Here is a 25,672-nt window from a genome sequence, read left to right on the forward strand (position 1 = left end):
TAAGCTATAAGGAAAGATGGATAATACACAATATCTACAAGACTGAAGAAGGAACACTAAGAATGAGACACCAATAATGAAGTGCTCTGATTAAAAAGTGTGTAAGACAATGATGCAGCCACGCCCACTGGCTGTTCAATCTGTACATTGACAATGCACTGATGGAAATTAAAGGAGTGTTTACGAATGGAATTAAAACTTAGGGTATAAATACAGACAGAGTAAACTGAAAAACAACTACAGTGGTTAAGCATAGCAGAAATCAGATTAGTGATCAAATTAACATCAACTATTGGGACTAAAAAGTAGTGGAAGTAGCGGAATTTTGTTGCCAATGTAGCTACCTTGCTGCCTTGGCAGCAAAACTGCCCACGGTGGACAAAGCCAGGACATAAAAGCAGACTAGCACAGGTGAAGAGAGCACTGCCGGATAAAAGAAGGCTCCTAATATCCAACAGTGATCTTAATTTGAGGGAGAAATTTCTGAGACTAGGTCTGGCACACAGCACTGTACAGAAGTTAATCATGGACTGTGAAGGAAGCTGAGAAGAAGAGAATCCGAGTGTTTGAGATACGCTACCGAATGATGCTAAAAATCAGATGGACTGATAAGAAATCAGGAGGTTCCACACAGAACTGATGTAAGGATAGGAACATGCAGAAAACACCGACAAGAAGGAGGAAGCATGATAAGGCATGTGTTAAGATACCTGGGGATAACTTCCATGGTACTACAGGGAGCTGGAGAGGGTAAAAACTGTAGAGGAAGGTTGTGATTTGAATATATTAACAAATAATTAAAGAATTTGGGTATACGTGCTACTTTGAGTTTAAGAGGCTGGCACAGCGACAATGTCATGGCAGGCCACATCAGATCACTCAGACAACTGATGACATGACCAAAAATATTTTGCATTACTTTGTGTAAGTGGTGCTCCACAGCTTCAGAGTATTTGAAAAAGAAAGGACATTGCTGCTAAGAAGCTGCTATACAACTATCCATTCAATGACTTGTTTTGATAGCTTGAACTTCATATGTTCAATGTAATCAGTCATGCTGGCTTTGTAGGATGAGCCTTTGTCATTACATGCCATGAATCTTTAAACATCACAAGCATTTATAAACATACTGCCGCCACTGGCACAGTTCAGTAATAACAGATCATATGATATGAACTAATCACTGAATAAGTAGTCACTGACTATGTAGCCACATTGCAGCTTCTACGTGGTCATGTCTTCCTATTCTAGATCATAATACTCTTTTCACTTCTCATTATTTCCTCTCCTAATCCATCTTAATTTTCCACTATCCATAACTTTCCTCGTCTCTGAACTTAAGCTGGAACAGCAATTACTAGTGTACTATCTTTGGCCACTTGCCCACCTTTTTCCTCAAGTTTTCATCACACAAATATGGAAGCTAGGAAGGAAGATTAGTGTTGAACATCCTGTCAACAATATCATCAGCACAAACTCAGATTACAGAAGAAAATCAGCCATAATCTTTACTAAATCTGGATGGCTGAACAGGGATTTGAACGTCATTATATAGGCTGCATTCCTCTTAGTGTATGTTGCGAGTGACATACCCACCCCCTCCACCCCATACCAAACCTCCCACCAAATGAATAACTTTTTCCTGCCAGAACAAACATTATTTCCTAAAGCTAGGAGTGCTGTCATCTAGTCTTGTAAATTTCAATTGAAAATAATAGGAGTTGTACATCCCTAAGATAAGTAGTGCCTTGTCTTTGTATCTCTCTTATTCGTATTTCAACTTTATTATAGAAAATAAAATAAAAATTCACCCCAATCACCACACACGTGGTGAACACGTTTAGGTAAAGAAATCAAGAAAATGTGTTCATCCATAAAAATGATAAGATCCCATTCCAATCATTAAAAGCTGCTAACACAGTTAGTGAAGAGTGCTACAAACAAAGGGATGTAAAAATGCATGTCTTATTAAGCAATGACTTGTATTTTAAAGTTGACAGTTGACAGGCTGAATTTTCTGGGTAATGCCTAATGGTATAAGAAGAAAAATTCCATTCAGAAGTGACAGATGGTGTAAGCAGTACTTACCTTTAGGAAGCTCAACTCCTAAAGCAGTTACAAGAGAGGTACAAAAATTAATGATGACAGTATTCCTTGCTCAAATGCAGAAAAGAGAACATGGTTGGGGGGGAGAGGGGAAATAGGTCAACAAGAATCTTGCTTACTCAGTAATTCAGTGCTGAATGCCTCCAAGGCAAACTGTTTGCCTGAGTGTATTCGTGTTTTTTAATCGTACTTTACAACACGACTCAGGATACCCGAGTGGCTCTTTTACAGCATCGGCCATTTGGATCTCCTCACTCAACACCAATTTAAATGAAGTCTGGAATAATAAATTACTCTGAAACACGCTCTCTCACACTACCACCTCTCCCTCCTCCATTAGTGCTTATTAAAATTTATATATCTAATTTCTCTCCTTCCCAGCCCTATTTTACTCTTTTTTTTTTTCTCTCTCTCTCGCCTGCTGATTTTCTTTTCTCGTCTCTATTCACCTTTACTTATGGCACCATCATTCCCTTGTCTCATAACTAAACTGAAGGTGGCACAATGTCTGTTGTTAACACCAACAGTCCCCCTTTCCGACATATGGTTCTTCATCTTTGCCTCCCTTTCTCTGGGGGTGGGTCTGTCTCTCAACCTTCATTCTTATTTATACCTACCCACTCTTCTAGCTCGTACTACTTCTTCTTCCCTGCACTGAAGAAGGAATCTGTGGCTGTGACAGCTAAGAAACACTATTTTCATCTGACAAGGGTGCTGGGAGTTATGCCTCATGAAGATAAGTGCTAGCCAACATATCTGCATCCCTGTGGATTTGATGTTAGTAAATTTTCTTTCATGCTTTGTGACAGCTGACAATGGTGAAAGATTGTTTCCACAACAGAAGAGAGAGCACAGAGATATAAAGAAGCAGCAACGAAGACTCCAAAATATTGAACAGTGGGTTATTAATATGAAGTCACAATTCAGGGTAACATATGCTACAAATCAGTTTTATCAATAATTAGCAGTCTCCCAATTATAGTTGGTTAAAATAATATTTAACCAATGCTTTAGTCTTAAGAATATCTTACACACACACCACTTCTAATCCTGTGGGAACTTAAAATAGGCCCACTTTCCAGACACTCAAAACCACTACACGAGATTTGCAAGTTCAGAAATTTTTTTCCCACAAAAAGACGTCAACATTTGTCACTTTAGATTCATTTACTTAATGTCATTACTCATAACTGTGCCACACACTACTACTGCACTGCTCATTTTTAAGAATATCAGCCTTCCTCTTCATGCTCTGTGCTACCAAATACTTAAGCCACACACATCTTTCAAAAAGAATAGTTAAAAGCTTATAACTGGGTGGCTACACGTTTCCATGGTCTATTGCCTGTGAAATTACACTTAACATAACTTGTAAAATTCACATTCACACTCTTACCCAATCTCTCCAATCACAGCATATGGCTACAGCTACAATTCCAACACTCTCCAGCCAAATGTGTAGCACCAAAAATACTAAGTTTCAAGTAGGAGAAGACAGTTTATTTTCCTTTTTAGTTCTTCATTAGTACTCAACGATGAACAAATGTAGTCCTATGTTTCCTTGTCTGTCAAATTTTCATTGATCTTTGGCTACTTTGGAATACCAAATGTACCCAAGATAGATTCACTGTGCAGTCACTTCTTGACCTTTACTTTCTTCCTTAGTCTTTCTTCTTCTAGCCCTGCTTGTGCGTTTGGTACTACCTGCTGAATTCAGTTTTTTGTTTGGCACACTTCCTCCTTTATTGCTGTCAGTGCACATATCCTGCGAAGAAACAGAAGGAACTTCATTTTCAGTACGCTGTTTGCTATCACCTGTGTTTCCCACAGTAGTCTCAGTGCCAGTAATGAAGCATTTCCCATTTCCTTGTGAGCTTATTCCTACATCTGAAGTTGATATTGCCTGTGGTGCACCCTTCATTTCTTTGTGAAAGTTTACACCTTTGGGACTAACCACAGTTTTCTGTCCTTTCTTTGGACTACCTTTATTTGTTCCATTGTCAACAATTTGAGAACTATTTTTCTGAAGAACTACTGCTCCTTTCATTTTCCCCTGTTGGCAACCTTTGTTTAGTTCAAAAACTGCAGCATGTCTAGCACACAGAGAGTTAACATCTCCATGAAATTTATCAGTAGTTTCTTCACACCTGTCATGAGATGTACCTTTGATATTATTATCTGATTTTGGCACTTTCTTTCCATTAGCCATTGTACTTTTCTCTTTTGTGGCTTTGCAGGATTTACTTAATGTTTTACTAGTTTTAACTGAGCATGTAGTAGGTACTTGGCTGGTTTCTGACTTCCGTGAGGCCTGTGAAACACTGTTAGAGATATTTTCTGTACTGTTGTTAGGATCAAAACCTTGTTTGTTAATATGTGCTGAACAAGCATCAGATGGGCTTTTTACTTTTCCTGGCTGACAGCATTTGCCCCCTTTGCCATTTAAAGGACTCTTTCCTCCAACTTTACATAAGTTTACAGGGGATTTCGTTTCACCCTCCTTTTGATTTTTACTTGTGCTGCAGCTACCTGACTTAAAAGCTTTAATTTGGTCGTCCATTTCTGTCATAGTGCTTTTATCTTTTGCTACTTTATACGATGAACTAGAAGGTGTAACAGTTTTCAAAGTGAGTGAAGAAGGTGCCTGATCACATTCAGATTTCTTGGAAGAAAGTGGAACATTGTTTGTAACATTTTCTGTGGCACTGCTATAGCAAAATTTGTAACTGTTAAGAGCTGGATAATGGTTCTTCAGAAGAACCCCGGGTGGGCGTTTTGCTTTTCCACACTGACTGCATTTACTTCCTTTACCTGAATTGTTCTCTCTTCCTTCTTGGTAAAATGGATTTGGATATATTTTATTTTCTTTGCGAGTTTTGCTGCAGTTACCTTGCGTATAACATTTTGATTTCAATGCTCTTTTTTCATCCATTTCTCTAAACAGATTCTGTGTCTGTGCGAACAGCTGCCCTCTAGTTGATCTACCATGTGTTTTGCCATTTCTGGTCGGTTTAACACTGTTAAATGAGGATGTGGTAGCCTGATTGTGTTCAGATTTTTGCAAAGGCTGTAAAATGTTCTCAGCAGATATATCTGTATTAGTTCTAGATGCTAGTTTACCTTCTGCAGCAACACTAGCAGCATGCTTACAAGCTGCTTTTATGGTGTTCAGTCTGCAATAGGTTATAGGAGCCTTTTTAAAATGAGATAGTAACTGAGCTTCTACAGCTTCCAATTCATCAGTTTTATCGCCATTATAATCTGCACACGACGTTTTTATAAGCAAATTCAGAAGATTTGCAACAGCTGAAGTTTCTTTCTGCTCCATTCGTGGAGTAGCACTGCTTCGTGAGTCCTTTGTGCTCGAATTTGAACCATTATCTCTACTAGCTGCACTTCCTGTTGCTCGAGCCATGGGAATTCTCTTTGCTTTTGTATAATTAGCATTCAGTGTGTTACGAAATATGTCTTTCACATCTGTACCACGTGACAGCTTATGTTCTCTCTCACTGGGTCTTCTCTGTAGGTTCTGTGACAGAAAGCTGTCACTAGAAACATTTGTTCTTGAGGCATTTTTGAAAACATGTGCCCCATTAAATTCAGCAGTTGTATACCCTGGATGTTGACTTTTGTTTTCACAAAGCAAAGCCTGAGTGTTTTGTGATATGCTGTGACTGCCACATGTAGCAAAGTTCAAATTTTTACAAGCATCTGGAGCACCATATAAACATTTATTCCATGGCTTAGAAGATAACAAAAGTTCTTTTTGTCGTCTTACTGTCTCAAGTTTCTGCTCAATACTTTGTTCAGACAGTGATTCAGCCTGGAAATCTGAAACACTGGATTCTTGTTTTTTACCACACTTAAAATGCAGCATGTGTTCTAAATCAAAATCAGGACTAATTTCATCACACTTGTATTTTGCATTAAGTTTATCTGATATTATGTCATCAATGTCTGCAACATCTGATTCATCCTCAACAGCATCAAGGTCATGCAGACTGCTGCTTAAATCTTTCTCCATCACTTCTTTATCTTGTACTTCTGAATCATCACCCTTGCGAATCTCTAAGCATTCCAACAAGACCTCCTCTGGTTGTTGATCAAATGAGATAACATCTTGAAAATCACCTACATTTAAATCATTCAAAAATTTCTCAAAATCATTTCCAAGAAGTTCTTCCAATGTGATCCGATCAGAACACAAATCTTTAGCTTCAGTGAGACAGCTAGTTGATACTGGCTCCTCAGGTAATTTACAAGAATGCTGTGCAGTTCCAACATTTGGCTGTCTCGATTTTCCAGTACTCTGTGCACCACAAGGCAGTGCTGCTTTGTTCTCCACATCGTTGTTATGCAGTAAAACACTTTCCATAGCATTGACAGATGGCTGCAGCTGTTCTGGGCTGATATCAGTTTGTTTCATTTTCTCCAAGTCTTGCTCCCCAGAACACTCTGGTAATTTGTTATTACCTACCACCTTGATGGTGGGCTGTTCTGAGCCTAGATCTGGTGTATTAAGTTTGTCAAAGGATTGTGCTTCAAAGTATTGTGGTGCTGAAGATCCATTTACTTGTATTTTCTGATTACTTTGAGTTTTTCCTGCGTTCCTGCAGCTCATCAGTTCTTCATCTGCAGTTGCACAAGCAACTTCTAATGACTGTATCATTTTAATAAGTTCTTGTTCCTCAAAGTCTAAAGAGCCAAGATCCAATCCTTCAATGTCAAACACATCAGCATTCCTTGTAGCTGCTCCATCTCTCGAGGCATTTTCTGGAAAATGAACTACACCATTAAAACTGTCATACATAACTGTGTTATGTAAGTTACATTTCTAGCACAAATAGAGTATGAATTACATTCATTCATAGTACTCCATTAGTTTTCATACCTGAATTTTCCAGTAATCGTGGACCACGAGGAGTAATGGCTGAGGCAGAGCCACATGAGGCAAGAAAATCTACATCTGAAAACAAAAATACACCAAAGACTCAGTCGCTCAAACTGACAGAAACAAGATTATTACAAACTATTAATAAAATGAAGTGAAATGTTTTAATGAAATCCACACAAGGCTGTAGTCCTATCTTTTACTTATAGTATACAGAAACTTTATCATGGCAGCTTAAAGTGCAGGATGTTACGATCTGTGGCTGTGTAAGACACTGTTAATCATTAGGCCTGAAATACCACATGTTAAAACAACAACCAACACTGTCAACCAATGCAAACAACTGGTGCTGTAGCACTAGTGAATGCTTTGTGTACTCTTGCTGTTCTCTATGGATGTTGCTTGTTATTTTCTTTTCTTACACTGAAATTAGTAAAGAGACTAGTCCTGGTCTAGGACAGTATGACCCTTACAAGAACAGAAGGCACTGGTGATTCCTATGTCCATTAGGTCTGTTCTGCTTTTGCAAGAACAGAAAACTTTGTTTTGCTCAAATCTGACAGCCATGTTATAGGTTAGTTGGTTGGTTGGTTGGTTTAAAAGAGGGGGGAAGGGACCAAACTACGAGGTCAGTGGTCCCTTGTTCCTAATAAAACAATGCGACAAGTGAAAGACTAAAACAGACGAGACATATAACACAGAATGGAAAGAAAGGAAAAACCACAAGAATGAAGGAAAGGTAATAAACACTAAAAGGAACAAAAGAGGACAAGAAAACATCAGAGTAGAACAAGAAAGCAGAATACAGTGGCTGGCCGACCACAAGCCTCTCTGCAACACATTAAAACCTCCACCCTAAAAGCACTAGGGTGGAGGACACAGAGGGACAAAGGACACGCTTAGATCAAATGATAAAACCCACCCTCATGAATAAAACGTAAAACTAAATCAGCCAATGAGGCGTTGTCAGATAAAATTAGCGGCAATGAGTACGGTAAACCAAGATTTCGTCGCTGGGCAGTCAAAGCGGGACAGTGCACCAGAATATGGGCCACTGTCAACCGGGCACCACACCAACACTGAGACGGGTCTTCACGGCGCAAGAGGTAACTGTGGGTCGCCCCAGCAAGGCCAATGCTGAGCCAGCAGAGGACAACTGATTCCCTGCGAGAGGCCCGTATGGAAGACTTCCACACATTCGTAGTCTCCTTAATGACACACAGTTTGTTGTGCGTACTGTTATGCCATACCGTCTCCCAAAGCCAAAAAACCGTAAGTCAGAACGCAGGTCAGGTTCAGAGATGCCCATCTCCAGAAGCGGTTTCCGCGTAGCCTGTTTCGCCAGCCCGTTGGCAAGTTTGTTGCCTGGGATGCTGATGTGTCCTGGGATCCACACAAACACCACTGAACTACGGGACCAGTCCAGGGCAGAGATGGACTCCTGGATGGACGCCACCAAAGGATGGAGAGGGTAGCACTGGTCGATAGCTTGTAGGCTGCTCAAGGAGTCAGTCCACAGAAGAAAAGATTCCTTGGGGCATCAACGGATATACTGAAGTGCTCGAGATATGGCCACCAGCCCTGCAGTGAATACATTGCAGCCATTGGGCAAGGAATGCTGTTCAATATAGCCTCTGTGGACAAAGGCTAAGCCAACATTACCATCAGTCATCAAACTGTTGGTGTAAACTACTTCAGAGCCCCAGAACACTTCAACAATCGAGAGGAAGTGACAGCGGAGAGTCGCAGGGTTAACGGAGTCCTTAGGGCCACAGAAAGGTCCAGGTGAAGCTCTGGCCTACAGCTACACTGCAAAGGTGTACATGAATGGACTTCAAGGAGAGGTGGTGAAGGGAAGGACTCCCGTTCAGACAGAAGCAATCGCACGTGAACCGCAATCATTAGCCCTGACGTGGGCCACCTATGCAGGGGTGAATCGCCATGGCTGGGAAAAGAAGATGGTAATTAGGACGTTCAGGAGAGCTACGAATGTGTGCAATGTAACTGTCGAGCACTTGCGCACGTCTGATCTTCTATAAAGGGACTGCAACCTTCACCAGTACACTTGTCACCGTACTCAACCTATAAGCTGCTGTCGGTAGACGAACTCCGCAATGGTGCAATGGGTCGAACAAACACAATGCTGAGGGCGCTGCCAAACCATAAATCACACTCCCATAGTCAAGGCAGGAGTCAACAAGGGCTCCGTAGAGCTGCAGCAGCATGGAGCAATCTGCACCCCAATTGGTGTTGCTCAGGCAGCGGAGGGCATTGAGGTGCTGCCAACACTTGGGTTTAAGCTGACGAAGATGAGGAAAGCAAAGTCAAACGAGTGTCGAAAACCAGACCTAAGAATCGATATGTCTCCACTACAGTGAGTGGATCGTCATTAAGGTAAAGTGCTGGTTCCGGATAAATGGTATGACACAACAGAAATGCACGAACACGTCTTCATGGCGGAAAACTGTAATCCACGGGCTAGAGCCCATGACTGCACCTTGTGGATGGCTCCCTGGAGGTGAAGCTCAGCAACACTAGTACTATAGCAGCAGTATGAAATGCAGAAGTCGTCTGTATACAGAGAAGGTGAGACGGAGGTGCCGACAGCTGCTGCTAGACCGTTAATGGCAACTAAAAATAGAGATACACTCAATACAGAGCCCTGCAGGACTCCATTCTCCTGGATATGAATAGAACTATGTGAGTCACCAGCTTGGACACGGAAATTATGGAACGACTGGAAGTTTTGGATAAGAATCGGGAGCGGGCCCATGAGACCCCACTCACACAATGTGGCACGGATATGATGTCTCCAGGTCATGTTGTATGCTTTACGTAAGTCAAAAAAGATGGCAACCAAGTGTTGGTGTCTGGAAAAGACTGCTTGGATGGCAGACTCCAGGGACACAAGATTATCCGTGGTAGAGCAACCCTGGCAAAAGCTACCATGACATGGAGCCAGTAGGGCATGTGACTCCAGAACCCAACCCAACTGCTGACACATCATACATTCCAACAGCTTACAAAGAACGTCGGCGAGGCTGATGGGCCGATAGCTATCCACACCAAGCGGGTTTTTACTGGGTTTGAGCCCGGAATGATGGTGCTCTCCTGCCATTGCGGTGGAAAGACACCATTGCACCAGATCCAGTTGAGGATGATGAGGATATTGTCACTTGTAGTCAGATGAGAGATGTTTAATCATCTAACTGTGGATCCAATCAGGACCAGGAGCTGTGTTGGGGCAATGTGCAAGGGCACCGAGGAGCTCCCACTCTGTAAATGAGGCGTTATAGGATTCACAGTGGCATGTAGTGAATGAGAGGACTATCCCTTCCAGCCGCCATTTGATAGTGCGAAAGGCTGGGGTAATTCTCCAACACAGGTGCTCGGCAAAGTGCTCGGCAAAGTGCTCGGCAAAGTGCTCGGCAAAGTGCTCGGCAAAGTGCTCGGCAAAGTGCTCGGCAAAGTGCTCGGCAAAGTGCTCGGCAAAGTGCTCGGCAAAGTGCTCGGCAAAGTGCTCGGCAATCATGTTTGCGTCGCTTGATAACATTACAGTTATGGTAACACTGGGAACACCTGTGGGGGTCTGGTACCTGAAAACATTTTTGATCTTTGCCCAGACTTGGGAAGGTGATGTATGGCACCTAACGGTCAAGACGTATCTCTCCCAACACTCCTGCTTCTGTCATTTGATAAGTTCGCGAATTCAGGCACAGAACCATTTAAAGGCTACGAGGTGGTCCAGGTAAGGGTGCCGCTTATGCCGCTGTAAAGCTTGCCAACGCTCCTTAACAGCTTCAGCGACTTCTGACAATCAACCAAGGGACTGCCTTACACCGGGGTAACCCTAAAGAGCGAGGGATCGCATTTTCTGCCACAGAAACAATTGTTGTAGTCACTTGCTCGACCATTACATCGATGTTACCGTTTGTGGAGATTCAATGGTTACAGCAGAGGTGAAAGTTTCCCAGTCCGCCTCGTTTAATGCCCAACGGGGCAGGTGCCCGTGGGCCTGATGCCGGGGCAGTGACAGGAAGATGGGGAAGTGGTCACTACCACACAGGTCGTCATGTGCTCTCCAATGGATAGATGGGAGAAGTCCTGGACTGCAAATTGATAAATCAATGGTCGAGTAACTATCATGGGTCACACTAAAATTTGTGGCGGCCCCAGTATTTAAGAGGCAGAGGGCAAACTAAGACAGTAAAGTTTCGACATCTCTGCCTCGGCCAGTAAACATGGTGCCACCCCACAAGAGGTTATGGGTGATAAAATCTCCTAGAAGCAGGAAAGGTTTAGGGGATTGGTCAATCAGTGCAGCTAATACATTCAGGGGGTACTGCATCATCTGGAGGAAGATATATATTGCAGACAGTTATACCTATGTGGTCCTTATTCTGCCAGCCACAGCTTCAAGAGGGGTTTGACGGGGCACAGTGTCACTACAGACTGAGTTTAGGACATTAACGCAAACTTCACCTGACACCCGATCATAGTCGCTACGGTTCCTGTAATACGCCTTATAGCCGTGGAGGGCATGGGTCTGCATTGCTGGGAACCAGGTTTTCTGGAGGTCGATGCAGACAGCACGTGTAAAGCTGAACAGTTGCCATAGCTCAGCCATGTGGCGCAATTCCACTGGAGGATGATGTCATCATGAGACTGGGAATGCATGGAACAATGAATGAGGCAGTTTACACCTCAGAGTCACCTGCTGCCACCGACTTACTGCCTGAGCAGTCTATAGCCATCGCGTTTGAGGGTCTGGCAAGATCTAGGTCCTAAGCAGATGCCAGAATCTCCACCCCATCCTTAGACGCAGAGCTTGTAGGTATCGGTGGTGTGGGTCCACCGCAATTTCCTTAGTCTTAGGGGTCTCCTTTTTGGATTTCCCTCGGTGCTCCTTGGGTTTCCCTGGCTGGGAGGAGTTCACTAGCTCAGTCTCCGGGACTGAGGATGAGTGTGAGGCCCTACAACCAGTTGCTTTTGAGCTCTTCAACCACTGATGGGTGTCATCTTTCCCACTAGCAGAAACCGGGGAAGGGAGTGACCCACAGGACCCCATCCTAGCGAGAGAAGCTGAAGAAGACTTACGCTTCTCCGGTGGTTTAGAAGTGGGGACAGACGACCCCAATGGTTGGGGGAGGGGTGGTGGGGGGGGGGGGGCGTGTTGCTCCCGAAGTACGTGGTGCGGGAGCAACAGACAGGGAAACACCCCCCACCATCAAGGGGGCAGGTGTAGTCTTCCAGCTCTGAGAGGTGACGGGTTGGCAGAGCTGATGGTACCAAACCTGTTGTAGCGACGGTGTACGACAGTGTCATACGTACAGGACGCAGCCATTCAAATTTTCTCTTAGCCTCAGTGTAGGTCAGTCGGTCCAGGGTCTCGTACTCCATGACTTTCCTTTCTTTCTGGAGAATTCTGCAGGCTGGCGAGCAAGGCAAATGGTGCTCTCCACAGCCGACACAGATGGGAGGCAGGGCACATTGAGTATTGGGATGTGATGGGTGTCTGCAATCTCAACATGTGACGCATCAGGGAGGGATATGGGGCTTTCCATCATAGCTTTAGACCATCACCTTGAACTTCTCGGGCAATGTGTCACCCTCGAAGGAATAGATGAAGGCGCTGGTGGCAACCTGATTATTCCTTGGAACCCAGTGGACACGCAGGACGAAATTTACACCTCACCGCTCTAAATTGGCGCACAACTCATTGTCATATTGCAAAAGAAGGTCCCTGTGAAATATGATACCCTGCACCATATTTAAGCTCTTATGGGGTGCATGATTGTTACAGAAACATCCCCCAGCTTGTCACAAGCGAGTAACATCCATGACTAGGCAGAGGATGCTGTTTTGATAAAGACTGACCCAGATCTCATTTTGGAAAACCCCTCCACCTCCCCAAACTTGTCCTCTAAATGCTCAACAAAAAAACTCAGGTTTCTGGAAGATTCCCATCAGCTCTCGAACATACAAGGTACTGGGGCAAATAAGATCCACTGCCATCCTTAGCCTTAGTTCCTCACATGGTGTGGCCAGGGAGGGGAACAATTTGGGGTCATACTTCTGTGCATTTAATTGAGCTTGCGAATGCTTAGAGACTGCTGGTGTTTCACCACCAGCAAGAGATGATGGACTACGCTTCATCGCCTGTCATCTGCCCTGATGCCCGCTTTGACATTGCTACCGGCTGGTGTTGGTTGGTTGGTTGGTTGGTTTAAAGAGAGAGAAGGGACCAAACTATGAGGTCATCGGTCCCTTGTTCCTAATAAAACAATGCCACAAGGATGAGAATAAAACGGACGAAACATATAACACAAAACGGAAAGAAAGGAAAATCCACAAGAACGAAGGGAAGGCAACGAATACTAGAAGGAACAAAAGAGGACAAGAAAACAAGAGACGCTAGAAACAGAAGGTAGATCACAGTGGCTGGCCAACCACGAGAATAAAAAGGGAAAGCCAGCCACTCTGCAACACATTAAAACCTCCACCCTAAAAGCACTATGGTGGGAGGACATGGAGGGACAAAAGACATGCGCTAAAACCTACATAGGAGTATAAAACCCACTCTTAAGGATAAAACATAAAACTAAAGCTGCTATGGGGGCACTGTCACCCAGCACCGAAGGCAGGGTGCTGGGAAAGTTAAAAGTCTGCCGCAGAGTGGCTACAAGTGGGCAGTCCAGGAAAAGGGTGGATGACTTGTCATTTGAGAGGCACAGTGACGGAGTAGGTAACCACGCATTAGCCAGGTATGGCCAATGCGGAGCTGGCAGAGGACAACTGATTCCCTGCGAGAGGAGTGCATGAAAACCTTCCACACATTCGACGTCTCAGTGTTGCCTGTTTGGACAACCTGTCGGCAAGTTCGTTGCTGGGGATTTGGACGTGTCCTGGGGTCCACACAACACCACGGAACGGCGAGACTGTTCCGAGGCGTAGATGAACTCCTGAATGGACAGTACCAGAGGGTGGCAAGGGTAGCACTGGTCGATAGCTTGTGGGCTGCTCAATGAGTCAGTACACAGAAGAAACGATTCCTCGGGGCATCAACGAATATACCGAACTGCTCGAGGTATGGCTACCAGCCCTGCAGTGAACACACTACAGCCATTGGGTAAGAAATACTGTTCAATATGGCCTCTGTGGACAAATGCAAAGCCCACATTACCATCAGGCATCAAACTGTTGTGCATGACTTGTCAGGGCATGAGCAGATGTACTCAAGAGCACGAGATATGGCCGCCAGCTCTGCAGTGAAAACACTGCAGCCAACTGTCAAGGACTGCTGCTCAATATGTCCTCCATGAACATATGCGAAACCTACGTGACCATCAGGCATTGAGCTGTCGGTGTAAACCACTTCAGAGCCTCTGAACACGTCAAGATTCGAGAGGAAGCGACAGCAGAGAGTGGCGGGGTTAATTGAGTCCTTAGGGCCATGCAAAAGGTCCAGATGAAGCTGCGGTCGAGGCGTACACCATGGAGGTGTACGTGAATGGACCGCAAGTATAGGTGGTAAAGGGAAGGACTCCAGTTCGGAGAGAAGGGACCGCACACGAACCGCAATCGTTAGCCCCTATCAGGACTGCCAATGCGAGAGATGGACTGCCATGGGCGGGAAAAGGAGATAGTTATTCGGATGCTCAGGGGAACTATGAATGTGTGCTGTGTAACTGGCAAGCAGATGCACATGTCTGGTTTGTAGTGGAGGGACACCAGCCTCCACCAATACACTGACCACCAGACTCGCTTGTCGCTAATCGAACCCCACAGTGGTGCACAGGGTCGAGTAAATGCAATGCTGGAGGCACTGCTCAACCATAAACCACACTCCCATAGTCAATTCGGGATTGGACAAGGGCTCTGTTGAGCTGCAGCAGCGTGCAGCGATCTGCACCCCAATTGGTGTGCTCAGGCAACGGTGGGCAGTGAAGTGCTGCCAGCACTTCTGCTTAAGCTGACGAAGATGAGGGAGCCATGTCAATCGAGTGTCTAAAACCAGTCCTAAGAATAGATATGCCTCCACTACAGTGAGTGGACCATCATTAAGGTAAAGTGCAATGCAGATAGCAGGTGTAAAGCTTAACAGTTGCTGTAGCTCAGACAGGCGCTGGAATAAACCGTCGCATTTCCACTGGAGGATGACATCATGAAACTGGGAAGGCACGGAACATTCAGTGAGGCAGTTTACGCCTCAGTCACCTGCTGCAACCGATTTATTGCCTGAGCTGTCTATATCCACTATGTCTGAGGGTCTCGCGAGATGTAGGTCCTCAGCAGACGCGAAAATCTCCACCTCATCCTCAGCTGCAGAGCTTGTAGGTAGTGGTGGTGTGGGTGCCGCTGCAATTTCCTTGGTCTTAGGGGTTTTCTTTTTGGATTTCTCTCACTGCTCCTTGAATTTCCCTGGCTGGGAGGACTTCACTGGCTCAGTCTCCAGGACTGAGGATGGGCATTAAGCCCTATGAACAGCTGCTTTTGGGCTCTTCAGCCACAGGGGGGGGGGGGGGGAGGGGGGGGGGGGAGGGGGGGGGGTGTCATCTTTCCCACTAAAAGAAATCTGGGAAGGGAGTGACCCAAGGGACCCCTTCCTAGCAAGAGAAGCCAAAGAAAACTTACGCTTCTCCAGCTTAGAAGTGGGGACGGATGTCCCCGATGGTTGGAGGGGTGTTGTTCCCAAAGCAGTTAGTGCAGGTGCAACAGGGAGGGAAATGGCCCCCACCATCAAGGGGGCAGGTGTAGTCTTGCGGCTCTGAGAAGTGACCTGGGTTGCCAGAGCTGATAGGGCCAGACCTGTTGTAGCGACAGCATAAGACAATGTCATACGCACAGGATGCAGGCGTTGAAATTTTCTCTTAGCCTCAGTGTAGTTCAGTCTGTCCAGGGTCTTGTACTTCATGATTTTCCTTTCTTTCTGGAGAATCCTGCAGTCAGGTGAGCAAGGCGAATGGTGCTCTCCACAGTTGACACAGATGGGAGGCGGGGCACATGGAGTACTGGGATGTGATGGGTGTCCGCAATCTTGACATCACACTGGTAGATCACCATCTTGCCCTTCTCGGGCAATGTATCACCCTCAAAGGCCAAGATGAAGACACCGTTGGCAACCTGATTATCCTCGGACCCTAGTGGACACAACGGACGAAATGTACACCTCTCCGCTCTAAATTGGCGTGCAGCTCATCGTCGGACTGCAAAAGAAGGTCTCTGTCAAATATGATACCCTGGACCATAGTTAAGCTCTTATGAGGTGTGATGGTTACAGAAACATCCCCCAGCTTGTCAAAAGCGAGTAACTCCCGTGACTGGGCAGAGGATACTGCTTTGATCAAGACTGTCCCAGATCTCATTTTGGACAGGCCCTCCACGTTCCCAATCTTGTCCTTTAAATGCTCAACAAAAAACTGAGGCTTCATCGCCAAGAAAGATTCCCCCATCAGCTCTCAAACATACAAGGTACTGGGGCAAATAAGATCCGCTGCCATCCTTAGCCTGATGTTCCTCCCATGGTGTGGCCAGGGAGGGGAACGATTTGGGGTCGTACTTCTGTGTGTTGAATTCAGCGTGTGAATGCTTAGGGACTGCTGGTGTTTCACCACCAGCAAGAGATGATTGACTACACTTCATCACGTGTCATCCACCCTGATGCCACCCACTCCAACCAGGGGCCCTCCCCACGGGCGCCACCCAGCCACAGCAAAGGCCACCTGGCAGGATGGCCATTGCCGGGAGTCCTGATGCCCCAGGGGGATGGGCATCTACCTCTTGGCATATGTGTGGAGTTAATGGCGCAGGCATCAGCAGAGCGATCCCTGTGTGGTCAGGGGGCTCCACCATAATGGACTGGTTACTGTGCTGGATATCAGGTGCAAAGAAGTCCATGGTCATCGTTGATGCAGAAATCGACACTGCACAGTGCATGGTGGAAAATGCACCCAGGAAGGTGTCCTCACCCAAGAGATGGAGAATAGGCAGGACTGCAATGCGACGACGAGAAAGTGGGCTAAAGATCTCGATGAACGACGGATATGATGCACCTAGTAAAGCGCCCTTCCCCAATTGGCTCGCTCTACGGGAAAATTTGAAGAATGAAGATCAAACCCTACAGGGGACCACCACATATAAAGGCTAAAACGTGTGAAACTCCCTTTAGGCATCTCATACGACAGGCAGGAATACCTCGGGCCTATTCTAATCCCCGGACCTGCAGGGGGCTTGAAAAATTTGCTGTGATCACTTACTGTACCTTCTAATGACTGAAAAAACTGTGTGCTGAACACTGTCATCAAATGCTAGAAAAATTCAGCTACATTTGGTAAATGTAGTGTTTAGGATTGTAATTGGTGGTGAAAGAAGCTGTATGTATTTGTAGCTTTTCAGATGAGACTCTTCCCCCAAAAATGGAAGAGAGTTACGTATGGCAAAAAGAATGGTCTCCACAGCCTATGCATGTAGTGGCCGTATCACTACTACTATTGTGAATTAGGGCAAGTGTGACTGTCCTAAAAATCTGTACAACCAACTCATTCAGTGTCATGTAAAAATATCTTGAAACTGTAACACTCCCAAAAATCCCTTCCTACTACAATCATCCAAATCTTCATAAAAACTTGTCAGTTTCAGTCTCTGGAACATCTAATGCTATCAGGTAAGGAAAAGATGGATTGCTACTTACCATAAAGGTGACATGTTAATTTGCAGATAAGCACAATTAAAAGGGACTTATCCATTAGCTTTTGGTCAAAGCCTTCATCAGGAAAAGAGAAGCAGACACCATTCATTCACACAAGCAAGCACACCTCGTGCATCCATGATCGACATCTCCAGCAGTTCAGACCAGAACTTCCACAAATGACGGAGGTGTGTGTGTGTGTGTGTGTGTGTGTGTGTGTGTGTGTGTGTGTGTGTGTGTGTGTGTGTGCGCGTGTGTGCGTGTGTGTGCGCGCGTGTGTGCGTGTGTGTGCGCGTGTGTGCGCGTGTGTGCGCGTGTGTGCGCGTGTGTGTGCGTGTGTGTGTGAATGGTGTGCGCTTCTCTTTCTTTTTCTGAAAAAGGCTGTGGCTGACAGCTAATGTGTGCCTCTTAATTGTGCCTGTCTGCAACATAACATGTCATCTTTACGGTAAGTAGCAATCTACCTTTTCCTTACATTGTTGGTATTCCAACCTGGAGATTTCATTGTTTAATGTCATTAAGTGTCACTCCCTTGATAGCTGAACCACTGTCCACTGCCCTGGGTCCCCTTTACATCTCAATACCAATAGGAACAGTTAGCAGTGACCAATTTGTCAACCTACTTTCCTGTAACTACCTTCAGCCAGTTGCACAGCGTGATATTCATGAATATTACCTGTATTGGACAATTCCAACTGTAATTAATGGTGTTAAACAGTACAGTGTCACATTATGGAGGTTCTTATCTCGTCTGGTTTAAAGCTTTATTCATTTTATGTACATGTATGTGACTACCAGACCAGTTAACATGATGAGCAGGGAATCAATTTTTGTCACAGATTAATACAAATTTTAAAAACACACAAAGAAAGGCTTTATTTTAAATTCTGAAATGGATGTTGTCTAAAAACTCCCAGTTACAGACAGAACAAACACAGCAAGGGGTGTCCTTTTCAAGTAAAAATCACCACCCTCTGCGAGTATGCAACTTGCCACTTTACATTACACTTACCATAACTGAATTTATGTTTTTAATATGTATACCTACATTTGCAGTCATCAAGCCATTTTATCGTGTGTGTGTGTGTGGGGGGGGGGGGGGGGGCACCCCCCACAGTGTACTTTGTACACCAGTCACGTTTCTCCCATCATATATATATATATATATATATATATATATATATATATATATATATATATAAAAACAAAGATGATGTGACTTACCAAACGAAGCGCTGGCAGGTCGATAAGACACACAAACTAACACACAAAATTGAAGCTTTCGCAACAAACTGTTGCCTCATCAGGAAAGAGGGGAAGGAGAGGGAAAGACGAAAGGATGTGGGTTTTAAGGGAGAGGGTAAGGAGTCATTCCAATCCCGGAAGTGGAAAGACTTGCCGTAGGGGGAAAAAAAAGGGCAGTTATACACTCGCACACACACACATATCCATCCACACGTATACAGACACAAGCAGACATTTGGTCTTTAAATATGTCTGCTTGTGTCTGTATACGTGTGGATGGATGGATGGATGGATGTGTGTGTGTGTGTGTGTGTGTGTGTGTGTGTGTGTGTGTGTGTGTGTGTGTGCGCACGCGCGAGTGTATACCTGTCCTTTTTTCCCCCTAAGGTAAGTCTTTCTGCTCCCGGGATTGGAATGACTCCTTACCCTCTCCCTTAAAACCCACATCCTTTCGTCTTTCCCTCTCCTTCCCCTCTTTCCTGATGAGGCAACAGTTTGTTGCGAAAGCTTGAATTTTGTGTGTCTATCGACCTGCCAGCGCTTCGTTTGGTAAGTCACATCATCTTTGTTTTTAGATATATTTTTCCCACGTGGAATGTTTCCCTCTATATATATATATATATATATATATATAAAAACAAAGATGAGGTGACTTACCGAACAAAAGCGCTGGCAGGTCGATAGACACACAAACAATATATATATATATATATATAATTTTTCCCACGTGGAATGTTTCCTTCCATTATATATATATATATATATATATATATATATATATATATATATATATATATATATATATATATCTCTGTGTGTGTGTGTGTGTGTGTGTGTATAACAGTAAAGTTTCTTTTCTTCACTTGCTGACCTCATTTTTTGTGTCTAAAGTGCACTTAACATAAAATAACTGCACCACAAAGTGTTTCCTATGCTTTATCTAAGGTGTAACAACTATAACAACAACCACCATCATCACCAGAAGAGCACGACCAACAAGAATGCATCCACAGCAGAAATGGTTGGTAGCAGGCAGAGCTATCTTACTGAAATGTCATGGCATAAGAATATCAGTTCATAATAGCAGCTACTTTCCCCCCTCCCCCCTCCAACTAATCTACTGCCTCGAAATTTAATGAGTGAACAGTTACAAAAAATTCTGAACCATAATTTAGACACGAATCAGTGTAGGTCTAGGAACAGAAAATGATAAAAGGACAAGATATATAAGGGGCAATCAAATGAAACCCTGTCACTAGTGTAAAGTAATAGTAACAATTTCATTAACTCAAAAATGTAGTTATATACAGTACACACACTCCAAATTAGTCGCCAAAACTGCTGGCACATTGATTCCATTGCGACACTAGCCATTCGATTCCATCCTTGATGAAGCTAGTAAGCTGCTGTCGGATCCAGGCTTAGACCCATTCACACACTTCGTCATCTGTTGTGAATCTACACTCCTGGAAATTGAAATAAGAACACCGTGAATTCATTGTCCCAGGAAGGGGAAACTTTATTGACACATTCCTGGGATCAGATACATCACATGATCACACTGACAGAACCACAGGCACATAGACACAGGCAACAGAGCATGCACAATGTCGGCACTAGTACAGTGTATATCCACCTTTCGCAGCAATGCAGGCTGCTATTCTCCCATGGAGACGATCGTAGAGATGCTGGATGTAGTCCTGTGGAACGGACTGCCATGCCATTTCCATCTGGCGCCTCAGTTGGACCAGCGTTCGTGCTGGACGTGCAGACCACGTGAGACGACGCTTCATCCAGTCCCAAACATGCTCAATGGGGGACAGATCCGGAGATCTTGCTGGCCAGGGTAGTTGACTTACACCTTCTAGAGCACATTGGGTGGCACGGGATACATGCGGACGTGCATTGTCCTGTTGGAACAGCAAGTTCCCTTGCCGGTCTAGGAATGGTAGAACGATGGGTTCGATGACGGTTTGGATGTACCGTGCACTATTCAGTGTCCCCTCAACGATCACCAGTGGTGTACGGCCAGTGTAGGAGATCGCTCCCCACACCATGATGCCGGGTGTTGGCCCTGTGTGCCTCGGTCGTATGCAGTCCTGATTGTGGCGCTCACCTGCACGGCGCCAAACACGCATACGACCATCATTGGCACCAAGGCAGAAGGGACTCTCATCGCTGAAGACGACACGTCTCCATTCGTCCCTCCATTCACGCCTGTCGCGACACCACTGGAGGCGGGCTGCGCGATGTTGGGGCGTGAGCGAAAGACGGCCTAACGGTGTGCGGGACCGTAGCCCAGCTTCATGGAGACGGTTGCGAATGGTCCTCGCCGATACCCCAGGAGCAACAGTGTCCCTAATTTGCTGGGAAGTGGCGGTGCGGTCCCCTACGGCACTGCGTAGGATCCTACGGTCTTGGCGTGCATCCGTGCGTCGCTGCGGTCCGGTCCCAGGTCGACGGGCACGTGCACCTTCCGCCGACCACTGGCGACAACATCGATGTACTGTGGAGACCTCACGCCCCACGTGTTGAGCAATTCGCCGGTACGTCCACCCGGCCTCCCGCATGCCCACTATACGCCCTCGCTCAAAGTCCGTCAACTGCACATACAGTTCACGTCCACGCTGTCGCGGCATGCTACCAGTGTTAAAGACTGCGATGGAGCTCCGTATGCCACGGCAAACTGGCTGACACTGACGGCGGCGATGCACAAATGCTGCGCAGCTAGCGCCATTCGACGGCCAACACCGCGGTTCCTGGTGTGTCCGCTGTGCCGTGCGTTTGATCATTGCTTGTACAGCCCTCTCGCAGTGTCTGGAGCAAGTATGGTGGGTCTGACACACCGGTGTCAATGTTCTTTTTTCCATTTCCAGGAGTGTATGTCGGCAAGCAGCTTGTTTTATAGATGCAAACACATGAAAGTCACACGGTGAAAGGTCGGGACTATATGGTTGTATTTCCCACTGAAACTGCTGCAATGTCGTCTTCACCGCATTGGTCGTGTGTGGGCAGAGGGCATTATCATGCAGGAGGATACCACCATTGGACAACATGCCTCGGCGTTTCGACTTGATGGCTCATGTAAGGTTCTGTAAAGTGGCTTGATAATGCTAGGCATTGATAGTGGTTTCCTGTTCCAGGAACTCGACAAGCAATGGGCCCTTGTGGTCAAAAAGAAGGACATCATGACATCATTAGAATGGTGTGCATGATCTTTGTTTTCTTTGGATGTGGTGAAGTCACATATTTACACAGCTTGCTCGAATGCTTGCTTTCCAGTTCAAATTGGTGACACCATGTTTTGTCACCTGTGACGATATGCGACAGAAAGCCGTATTCCCCCTCATGATAATGTTGCAGATGACTGAAAGACAGCGCCATTCGAGTATTGCACTGTTTGGCGGTCAATTGGTGAACCCACTGTGTGCATATTTTTCCAAAGTTCAAGTGTTGATGCATTATGGTGTGAGCAGCGTCCACGCTAATATAACCGATGGATCTCGTCTACAGTGATTCTGCGGTTGTCCAAGACTAAAGCATCCACTTCCGCAACCATTTCCGGTGCGATGATGCAATGAGCCTACCCAGTGTAGGGCAGCAGCATACTCACGCCTTATAAAATTCATATCAGTCTTTCCATTGTGTGCCAGCCTAGTCTGCTGTAACTAGCTCTGACGTCATAAATATAACTTTAACCATTTTTGAAATTTGGACGTTTTTCTGTAAAAATCATTGGCACAACAGAAAAGAACTAGAAACTTAAAAATTTATATTTAGATTCCTTTTGCATAATAATTTAGTAGAAACAGTATTCTGGATCTCACAAATTAAAATTTTAGTTGAACTTCATGATTTTCTGGTTTTTGTCTTAAAGAAATTAAGGAAGCAAGATAGATTAAGTAGGCGAATAAATAAAGCTAGGATGCTTAAATTTAGGTAGAAGGGAGATCTGCTATAATCATAAAAATGTGAGAAGTTTCAACAGAATAACTATAAAACTATAGCTATAGCATATCTCCAAAGAGCAAGTTCAGAGCTCGTCTACTGCGTGTAGTGTAATTAAATTAATTCTCTCGCGCAAAATATTTGACTTAGCCACGTCAGACTTTTATTATGATTACTTACTTGTGTGCTGATTGCACAATTAAATTGAGAGCTTCATCGAACATCAGCAAAGGAAGCAATGATTTATTCGATAACTTAAAGTGGTGCATTACTAGCCCAGCAGCTAGTCAGGAGAGCAGATTTGATCAGGCGTTCCCTTAGCCGTCCGCACCGCGGCTTTATATGTAAGAACGCTGCGCGAGAAAAGGAAGGCCCCAGTTCTCTCCAGATGCCGATTAGCGCACCACCTGTGCCAGGAGTCGCGTCGCGTCGGTATCGTTGATATAAACAGCCTCAGATGCAGTAATAAGTTACTCGGGATACGCGTAACCATGAAATCGTTTTCGAGTGAAGTGTTAATTTTGGGATGATGTTAATGATCTATCTTTAGTTTGCGTATGTCGTATTTTCACGTGCCACCGCAGGACAGACATTCTACCATTATTAGCGTGGCGTTTGATGAACATTATCATCAAATTATGGCGAGCATTCACTTAAACATTTAATTTGAACAGTTATAGTTGCATCAGCGCATTAGACTCTGAACTGCTCTGGTAGTTGGATTGTGTGGATTCTTTTTGGTCTGTGACTTTCAGAATATAGTGAACATTTTAGAGAGAATGGTTTTTGATTATGAATCCCAGACAATCTCCTAATTCCTCAGAGCTATAAAGATGTAGCTATAAATGTATTTCTCAGATGAAGTTGGCACTAGGAATTCTAACTACAGGCTTCACGTTTTGATAATCACTTTCTGGTTGCCAATATTGTAGTTAGAGAGCCAGTGTTGAGAATGGCAAACAACAGCATTAAATAAAAAATAGGAACATTAACAATTATTCCACCCACCGCCCCACACCAGGACAAGCATCTTCTTCCAGTGACTCGCGCCCCTCAAGGAATCATTTGTGCCATTCCACAACACTTGAATGACTCAGACTGTACTCACTGTACACAGCCTTCAACCGTTGATACATTTCACGGCCTCCAACTCCCTCAGCCGCCAAAAATGGAATCACTTCTCACCTGTATCTCAGCTCACTCACCTGTATGTTCAGTAGTGGATAACAACTTGTGTGACCACCTTCTCTTCGGCGTAAAACCACACTGGCACTATGCAACATCAAATGGTGTGCACGCGTCAGTCTCTCTACCAATAGATGACATCACCATAACTGTAGTTACGAGGAGCCACCTTACGTGTAAGGCAAAGGTAGACACACTGACCAGGTTTCGTTTGAATGAACCTCATACTTATATCTACAAAAATCACATTTTCAAATCGACTGCATATATTTTTTATCTCGCTATTTGCACTTTCCACATTTTTGAATAAACCTCATACAAGAACTAAAATATAACTAGCCAAACAAAGCTTGAAATGAGCAGATTAGTCTATAGCTGCACAAATCTCAAACAGTAAATAAATAGAGGAACCAGAATGAGATTGGCAGTGAGTCGTGCAAATAAGGCACAAAGAGTCACCAGTAAGTTTCTGGAAATATAAGAAAATAAGTCGTCCATTCAGAAAACTGCCAAGTATCCAACTTAATAGGCTCACTGTATGTTGAGACTTAAAAATAATATGTCTCAGATCAACAATAACACTTATTTTCTTATTAGAAAGGAAGGAGGCTGTGATACTTAAGGGCTTTACATCAATGACACTGAAGTTGTTAGAGCACTAGTCCAGTCACAGAAGGAAGAGGTAAGGAAACAGCAAGAGCCTGTTTAAGGAATGTTATCTCTTCATAATAATAATAATAAGGAAAATCACGATAAAATCCAGATGGCTCGGCTGAAATTTAATTGTACTCCTAATTATGAGTGCTGTGACATGTCACAGCCCTTATGTGTTTGGCATGTAGTTTGACATGCAATGAGACGGTGCACCATCCTATGACAACTCACAAGAAACACCAGGATAATGCACTCAGGAAAGTACAACATATTAAAAAAATATAATTTTTATCGTACATTTTTTCCATTTGAATTGGAAATATAATGAAAACTGAATCTGCAAAATAGTGCACACCTTCCTGTACTGCAACTGTCTGCGAATGTTTTCTTTTCCACTTTCAAAATGAGACAGTGCTGCCAACAAAATGGATCTTATCTTTAGTCTTTTTACTGGACATTATACCAAATTACAACAAATTACAGAGGGCATGAATGTTTAAAATTTTCACATAATTTACACTGAAACTGATTCTGTGAGTAGACATTAAATACTCTATATCCAACACTGAGAAAACACTGTTTAACAAGAGTGCGGCAGCTGCTACTGTGCAACAGTGGTGGTTGATCACAGAATCTGATGAATACGTCAGTTGTCCACCAAGGTCTACATTTCTGTCAATGTAGGATTATGGAGCCCATAACCAGAGTACATGTGTGTGGCCAGCAGGCTGAGGACGAAGAAACATTTTACATCAAAGGAGCAATAATTATCAATATGTGGATTTCATTCTTGATTTAATGTGTGTCCATACTAGTAAAATTGTCAGCAGTGAACCTGAATGTAAAATGGCACTGAAGTTCTTTAAATCTACCAGAGAAAATGCCCTGTCAGCAACCAGCACTGACAATGTTTTAACTAATTATGTATATGAAGATGTTTGTAAATTTTGGGTATC

At 44.4% G+C, this 25,672-nt stretch overlaps 1 protein-coding gene across 1 annotated transcript in view; it reads right to left on the reverse strand.

Annotated features, from left to right (window-relative positions):
- Window positions 1–2,660: 2,660 nt before the first annotated feature.
- Window positions 2,661–25,672, reverse strand: part of LOC124721676 — a 67,575-nt gene continuing 44,563 nt past the window's right edge. Inside the window, exons 4-5 of the mRNA XM_047246749.1 lie at window positions 6,998–7,072; window positions 2,661–6,879 (exon numbers count right to left, since the gene is read on the reverse strand). Of these exons, the coding sequence (XP_047102705.1) occupies window positions 3,731–6,879; window positions 6,998–7,072 (3,224 nt within the window). The 3' untranslated portion in view covers window positions 2,661–3,730. The remainder of the gene's footprint in view (window positions 6,880–6,997; window positions 7,073–25,672) is intronic.

This window comes from Schistocerca piceifrons, chromosome X (genome assembly GCF_021461385.2).
Source record: "Schistocerca piceifrons isolate TAMUIC-IGC-003096 chromosome X, iqSchPice1.1, whole genome shotgun sequence".
Classification (NCBI taxonomy): Eukaryota; Metazoa; Arthropoda; class Insecta; order Orthoptera; family Acrididae; genus Schistocerca; species Schistocerca piceifrons.